This window comes from Sinocyclocheilus anshuiensis, unplaced genomic scaffold (assembly GCF_001515605.1).
Source record: "Sinocyclocheilus anshuiensis isolate Anshui unplaced genomic scaffold, SAMN03320099.WGS_v1.1 scaffold2129, whole genome shotgun sequence".
Taxonomy (NCBI): Eukaryota; Metazoa; Chordata; class Actinopteri; order Cypriniformes; family Cyprinidae; genus Sinocyclocheilus; species Sinocyclocheilus anshuiensis.
In genome coordinates this window covers 634,370-642,909 of record NW_015552540.1, presented here as the reverse complement: position 1 = coordinate 642,909, position 8,540 = coordinate 634,370, and the positions used below count along the sequence as shown (strand labels likewise).

At 35.2% G+C, this 8,540-nt stretch overlaps 1 protein-coding gene across 1 annotated transcript in view; it reads left to right on the top strand.

Moving 5' to 3' along the window:
* Window positions 1–7,263, top strand: part of LOC107663947 (membrane progestin receptor gamma-B) — an 8,922-nt gene extending 1,659 nt beyond the window's left edge. The window contains exons 3-8 of the mRNA XM_016454358.1: window positions 1,437–1,642; window positions 3,245–3,371; window positions 4,415–4,459; window positions 4,732–4,828; window positions 5,114–5,258; window positions 5,569–7,263. Of these exons, the coding sequence (XP_016309844.1) occupies window positions 1,437–1,642; window positions 3,245–3,371; window positions 4,415–4,459; window positions 4,732–4,828; window positions 5,114–5,258; window positions 5,569–5,828 (880 nt within the window). The 3' untranslated portion in view covers window positions 5,829–7,263. The remainder of the gene's footprint in view (window positions 1–1,436; window positions 1,643–3,244; window positions 3,372–4,414; window positions 4,460–4,731; window positions 4,829–5,113; window positions 5,259–5,568) is intronic.
* The last annotated feature ends 1,277 nt before the right edge of the window (window positions 7,264–8,540 follow it).

The window sequence follows — 8,540 nt, the reverse complement described above, 5'->3', positions numbered from 1 at the left end:
TTTTCCTTCCGCTCAACTTTCTGTTAACATGCTTGGATAGAGCACTCTGTGAACAGCCAGCTTCTTTGGCAATGAGTGTTTGTGGCTTACCCTCCTTGTGAAGGGTGTCAATGATTGTCTTCTGGACAACTGTCAGATCAGCAGTCTTCCCCATGACTGTGTAGCCTAGTGAACCAAACTGAGAGACCATTTTGAAGGCTCAGGAAACCTTTGCAGGTGTTTTGAGTTGATTAGCTGATTGGCATGTCACCATATTCTAATTCGTTGAGATAGTGAATTGGTGGGTTTTTGTTAAATGTGAGCCAAAATCATCACAATTAAAAGAACCAAAGACTTAAACTACTTCAGTCTGTGTGCATTGAATTTATTTAATACACGAGTTTCACAATTTGAGTTGAATTACTGAAATAAATGAACTTTTCCACGACATTCTAATTTATTGAGATGCACCTGTATATATATATATATATATAGAAAAGCTACCCACACAGTGGTTAAATACACAGTCAACCGACAATAAATCAATAGGACAAAACTTGGAATCTGTAACCTGACTCTGTGTTAATGTTTGGTTATATTAAACTCACTGATCCCTCTAAAGCAAGCAAGAGTAAATCAGACCTATAAACGTGATTCATCACTCAAAAATCGGAGATTTAAAGACTAGATTTAATAAAACAACTCTAAATGCCACATATTTTTAGGGCAAGGCTGACATTGCTAAATCTAAGATGCTCTTTGTAAGTAGTAGATGTTATGTTCCCATAGAAATAGCAAACCCAGGGAATTTGTGTGTTTTTATAATAAATATATAGCTAGTCTGCAGGGGTGGAAACCCTGAATATACAGTAAGATGTCTTTGGAAAATCTCCTTTAAAAACTCTACCATCTGTATTAATTCTTATCTTTACTGTACATACCGTACAGCATAGAAACCAGCCTTACAGGTGCTCTGTAGAGATTAAACTAGACCTATAGAAACCTAGACTGATAAGACTGATTTTTGCGATCTGTGTGTGTGTGTGTGTTCATGCACTTCTGTTTGTTTCTATGTCCTAGATACATCCCTATAGTAACAAACTCTGCGAGCAAGTCTAGGCAGGTTCAACATTTGAATTCAATTTATTATTGCCTAATCTTTTTTTTGTTTCTGATTTCCACAGTAAAACATGTTCACTTAGATTCTGTATCTACTATGTGTAGAAACTATGCAAGCAATTGTCCTTCTAGCCTTTCAGTGGAAAAGAATGGAAACAGTCATAAGATGAAAAATGTATATTTTTAAATCTTATGCATATAATGTTGTTTCCAGCAACAGAAAACTTCATGGATTTATTGTTTCACTGTATAAATAGTTTGTTGTGAGTTGCAGCATTGCAGTGTTGTGTCAACATCATTGTCTGTCATCATCTCATCCCTCTCTCTTTCTCCATCAGGTATTTTCTCTGGAAGTTGATGACAGTGTTGTTGATGGAGGATGCGTGGTGTGATGCGTACACATGGCCTCTGCTGGTCTTCTTGTTCTCCTGCTGTGTATATCCATTGGCCTCCAGCTGCGCCCACACCTTCAGCACCATGTCTACCCGCGCTCGCCATATCTGCTACTTCTTTGACTATGGGGCACTCAGCCTGTACAGCCTCGGTAAGAGAGGAACACACAGGCATATTCACTTCAACACTACACTCTTAAAAATAAAGGTGCTTCACGATGCCATAGAAGAACCTTTTTTTGTCTAAATGGTTCCGTAAAGAACATTTAACATCTGAAGAGCCTTTCTGTTTCACAAAAGGTTCTTTGTGGCAAAAGAAGGTTCTTCAGATTATAAAAAGGTAAGAAAGAGATGGATCTTTAAAGAACCTTTGACTGAATGGTTCTTTGTGGAACCAAAAATGGTTCTTCTATGGCATCGCTATGAAAGACCTTTTAAGCAGCTTTATTTTTAAATGTGTATCAGTTCCTTGGCTTGTTATAGAAAATATGTCTATAAAGGCAAAGTTCAGGGTTCAAAGTTCTGTACGGCAATATTTAACAGACACAATGGAATTCTTGCACAATTAATGCAAATACAGATATGTCACAATACTCTATATTATTTCTAGGGATGCTATGGCAATAGAATTCTGTCCAACACACATAAGCTGATCATTATTTAAAATTTGGCCAATAACTAGTAAATTTATAATTAAAATTAAAACGATGTTTTGTGTAAATAAATTGAAAATAAAATACTAAAAACTAAAAATCATCCATTTTATATGATACAAGGGAATTTAGGCATCACAACGCTATAATGCTGAGTATGGAAAATAGATATTTATTTTCAGACATTTTTAACAGTGTTATGAAATTATTATAGTATTTTAAGATTAACTTTAAATGTGCTTTAGATGGTAAAGGTAATCCAAATATAAAAATACACTGGTAGCCAAAAGTTTGGAATGTTTTTTTAGTGTACAGTAAAAACAGTAATATTGTACAGCATTATTACAATTTAAAATAACTGTTTTCTATTTGAATACATTTTGGAATGTAATTTATTCCTGCGAAGGCAAAGCTGAATTTTCAGCAGCCATTTACTCCAGTCTTCAGTGTCACATGATCCTTCAAGAACCATTCTAATATGCTGATTTGGTGCTCAAATAGTATTTTCTTAGTTTTATTACATTTTCTTACAAATAATATTTTCTTGTAATTATTGTTTCTTGTTGTTGTTGTGGAAACTGTATGATTTAAAGAAAGAAAGAAAGAAAGAAATAAAGAAAGAAAGAAATTGATCAAAAATTTATCAAAAGTGACACTAAAGACATGTATAATGTACAGTAATAAAAAAGAATATATTTCAAATAAATGCTGTTCGAATAATCTATTCATCAAAGAATCATTAAAAAAATAAAAAATAAAAATTATGGTTTCCACAAAAATACAAACAATGTTTTCAACTTTGATAATATTAAGAACCATTTTTAATAATTGAGCACCAATATTAACTTAGTACCAAATCAGCATATTAGAATGATTTCTGAAGGATCATGTGACACTGAAGAATATTGACTGCTGAAAATTCAGCTTTGACATCACAGGAATAAATTACATTTTAAATTATAATAACCAGTATGGTACCGATATATTGTGCATCTCTTATAGACTTACTGTATGCCACAAATGGACACTTCCACACGTCATGACCAAATCCTCCACACAGCATTAAGTTGTATTCATGTGACTGATTGCATGTTGATGCAGGTTCAGCGATCAGCTACTCTGCGTATGTTTTTCCTGACGCATGGCTGAACAGCACATTTCATGCATACTACATCCCTGCAGCTGTACTAAACACCATCCTCTCAACCTGCATGGCCTGCTACTCCAGGTAAGGCTCCATCTCATTCTATAATCCTCCTTGCTAACACACCACTACATGCAGGGTTATGTAGTTCTGGTGAGCGAGTATGTGTAACAAGATCAATTTGGATGAAAATAGCAAACTTAAACAGGCAAATCTATACTAAATATACGAAAACACCCTAATTTACATAACATAATTTACGTACATTGAAAACAGTAGCTATATTACAGAGATTAATTCTGAATAATTTTTGTCAATCTGTTCATTTACATAATTTGTCCGGATCACTAAATTAATTACAATGCGTCACTTTTTCAAAGCTGGCTCCGAAATTGCATACTCTCTGAGTAGGTACTTTGTTTGAATAAGTACTTGCATACTTTAAAAAAAAGTATGTTCTAGATAATATGAATGTGTGTAGCATGTAATCCGGACATACTACATTTGTCATGTAACCTACCAGCATCAGTTGCATCCCTTCATTGCCATTCACATGTCCTCTCCCATGGCCTCATGGGATAGTAAAGTGTCCAACAGACACACTTCAGAATCTCGCAATAAGTCAACCGGGTATGTTTTGCCTACAGTTTTACAAATACTGTGAATTAGATGTGAATTCTGTACTACTCTTTTGAAATACTGTAGGGAAGTATGCATACATATTAAAGAGAGAGGACCATTTGGGATGAACTGATTTACTAGAATAAATCAGTCTGAGACAGATGACCATTTAGGCGAGAGTGTTTCACTATTCCTTCTTATCAGATATTAGCAATATATAATTTGCTCCATCGCCGCTCATTGGATGAGTGTTACTGGAAAAAGTAAACTAGTATAAAAATAGCTTGCTACTAAAAAATGTAGTTAAGTTAGCGTTCCCACTAACTCCTCAACACTGACGCAAACAGCATCAAGAAAGAAAATCCTGCATGCTACATTTTAAATAAAGACATGTTATAAATTCAGTCTGTGCTACAGTAAGTGTGTGAAATACAAGGCTTGTTATATAAACATGACATGGCAGTTTTATAGTTCAATATTATTTTCCTTTTCCACTTTTTGTTAAGGCTTGGCATACCATTCCTTCACTATAACCATGGCATCGATGAAAGGTAACAGTTTAAACCCAGAACGTGTCAGAATCCTCTGGCACTCACTAATATGCTTTCTTTATCTGCCTTTTAACCCATTAAAATGTGGTATAATATTATTAACACAAAACACTTCCACCTATTTTTGTTAATGAGGTGGCTATGTGTTTTTGGGATTATGAACAATCAATCTCTCTTAACTGCTACTAACAATTACATAACCTCACCACCGGCACTGAAACTGATGTTATCATAAATGAACATAAAAATGTCTTTCTCTCTCTCCCTGTCAGATTCTTGGAGAGACAGAGCCCACGGCTGAGTAAGGTGTTGCGAATTCTTGCCTTTGCCTACCCTTACCTGTTTGACAACATTCCTCTCTTCTACAGGGTAAGTTTCAGTACATTCAACGCAAATACCCAGGCTGTTCAGTCAAAGATCAGTCTGGTTAAATAGCCTGATATGATATCCAAAAGAATGAAGCTGGCAATTCTGCGATTTGTATTGGAAATGACTGTTTTATCTATTTATCATGTTGTTTATCACCGGGGCCAAATTTTTACACACTTCATTGCGTTGTTAAAAAAAGTTTCTAGAAATGTTTATGCATGTTACTTGAGCATATGAATACAATACAGGGCGTGACCTGTCATTTTTTCTGTTGCCTCCTTCTAGTTGTTTCTGTGTGTAGGTGAGGGTTGCACTGATAATGAAGCAAACTCCATTCATGTTCATCATACATTGCTTGCTTTTCTCACCGGCTTCCTGTTTGCAACACACTTGCCTGAGAGACTGGCACCTGGACGCTTTGATTACATAGGTAATTAATGACCGCTCACATAGATATTAAATCATTATAATTATTAAATATAGTGTATGTTTCTAGTGCTGCGTTTTTTGTATTTTTCACAATCTCTTCTAAGAATACTCTACGGGTGAGAGAACTAGTTCATTACCGAGGGTTAGTACCTGAATTATAATAGGTGTTTAATTAAAAAGTCCAGACTCAAACATTTATAAGAAATTCAGAAAGCACACTTTAGAATTACCGTACATCTTTGAAACAGCACCACAGGTATTTCTTCAGGAAATCTTGATTCATGTGAATGGCTCTCTTCTGACCCCTACAGGCCACAGCCATCAACTGTTTCACGTGTGTGGAATAATTGGGACACACTTCCAGATGAAGGCCATCGAAGCTGACATGGTGCTGAGACAGTCACAGCTGCTGGTCACTGTTCCTCCTTTCACATTTAATAACACAGTTGGATCAGCTCTGGTCTGTGTCTGCATCAGTCTGGGGATCATATGTCTTTATAGTCTACCTCTGCTGTGTGGCTCCTCAGAAACACACACAACGGGGACTGAAGGAAAGAAATGCGAGCACTAAAAGCTACTTGAGACAGGGGGTCTCTGAAAGATTAATTGCAGTCTTGCACAAGTTACCAGAGTTATTATGAAAATATAACTAGGACGTTCTTACCGGATATTACGTTATAAAAAATCCCCACGAGGGGTTGTACGTTTACTGAAGCTATGCAACCTGAAATAGCAAAGAGTAATGAATGTGTTACTGCATGAATTCTGCTTCTCAGGGAAGAAAAAAAAAAAAAAAAAAAAGGGCACGGAAGCTCAGGACAATGTAAGTCAGTGGGAGGGTGCGTGCGTCAAAGTGGTCTTTTTGTATGGTGTATAGAAACCCATTTATTAAATTATTATTAAATTTACATAATTTACATAACAATCACACTTTATTACATAGACTCAAATTGGTGATTATTTCGTCAGTCCAACATGATCCATCCAATTTTTCTACTCTATATATTAGAGCATGCATTTGGAATTAACTAATTAATTTGAATGAATCAGACATTTCTATGCTACAAATGAGAGCGGAGACCGTTTGGGACGAACCGATTCTCTTGGAATAAACTGATTCACTAGAATGAAGCACACTTTCCTACACTACATACTGTGTGAGAGGACCATTTAGGATAAACCAATTCACTAGAATGAATCTGACTTTCCTACAATAGCAATTTCAATTTTAAGACATTTGGTCATAATCTCAGGACATAATACTCAAAAATGATACTTAACTCAAAAATGAAAATTGGCAAGTAAATGGCTACCATGACTTGAGCGAGAGAGAGAGAGAAATATAAGGCATATGCAACACAAAATTAATACCGTAAACAAACTGGTGAATCGGTTATTTGAAACACATAGAAACAAACCCTTTCTGCCTAAGGGCATTCTTGCACAAGCCGACATTGTTTTGCTTTATAAGATCTCAATATATCAGTAGGAGTGACGTATTAATTTTGTGATGCCTGTATTTTATTATTATTTTTTTGGCTCTCAAGTGATGGTAGGTGTTGCATTTTATGAATCACCAAGAACCATGGTTTCAGCTAAAAACCTTCTTTACTGTTCTACTGAAGAAGAAAAAAGGTTGAATAAATGAACAGCTAATTTTTGGGGGTTTATCTCTTTAATATATGTCCCTAGATTGAGATCAAATGTCTTAAAATTAAATGAAAACGCGCTCCACTATTTTATTCATACATGGTCATATTTCTTTTATGTACAGACAAACACCTCAACAAATGAACTAGCACTGTTAGATAAATATATGCACAATTACCTGTGTGCACAGTCTGCCAAAGTCCACAGTGACAGCTGTTGTATATTCTACTTATTTCTTTTCTGTAAAACTGCACCACTTTTTTCCTGTGGTGTCAACAGAGTGTGGGAGGTATTACATATTTTCATAACAGCAGGTCACACCTTGTTCATGTAACCAAAAATGAAACTATTTATGTTTGCAGGATTCTTTATAATAAAATATTTATTTCTAATCAAGCTAGACCTGGTTTTTATTTTTTATTGAGACCTATCAGCCTTTCTGACCTTTATCAGCATGATGCCAAGAGAAGGTTATATTGGTATTGTAAATAGGGTGAAGTCAGCAAAAGTGGGACATCAGTTAAAATGGGACAAATAAGCTTTTGGTGTAGTGCGCCTTAAAAAAAATACTGGTAATAATGGGTGGTCTTGAAATGTTATAATAACAGTACTTCATTGAATATCAAACTTTGATTAGTCAAATGAAAATCATATGGATGTGGTTACCACTCAAGTGCTGGAAGGTCTGAGAACCCAGGTGAAAAAGAAATATATTTAAATTGTGCTTTTTCAGACAGAAGCCTCTGGAGCTGAAACCTACGGAGCCCGGGAAGTCACCTGTAGGAGAAAAAAAAAACAATCCGTCCCCTCAGTTTATTAACCGTACTCACGAATTCTTAAACTGTTCCCTCGGTTTAACAAATCGTGCCCAGGGATTAATAAACCGTACTCACGAATTTCCAATCCGTACGATCAGATTTTGTACACTGTACCTTCGGGTTTTGAATCCGTAGGCTACCCACAAATTCATAATCCGTGCGCACGCTTTCGCAATCCGTTCCCTCAGGTTTGTAAACTCGTGGATTTGTGGCCCCGCCCCCACCGGCAGATTCAACCACGGTGCGGGATGCATATTAAACATTATTTTTCATAGTATGAGACCATAATCCGCACTCACAAAATAGTCTTATTTTTAGCGTTTATTTTATATTAATCACCAATAGGATAAAACACCTCCGCCTGTGGTTTATAGCCTAAAATAAACGCTAAAAAGAAGAATAGAACATTTCCTGAATTTTCAAAAAAATACAAATAAAATAATAAAACGATAGAGTTTCGAGAGAAGAAGGTAAAAAGTAATACAAAACCAATAATGTACCGGTTATGTTGTCATTCCTTTGCTCTCTAACTGAATGCAATGTTATAATAGGCCTAGTTATTTAATAATAACTTTAACAGTGAAGCATGCATCTAACTCTGGGGGAAAAAGCTTAGTATAATAAAATCACCTAAATAAGTCTGTGAATGAATGAATGAAATATGTTAAGAATGAATAGTACACAAACACAGCTCCAAAACTGTAAAAGGTTATTTAAAAATAAAGCATTCATGAATTATTTTATGACAAACATTTTACTGTCTTAAGTGCACTCATTTATTTAGCCTATAAATTAAAATAATAATAATAATAATA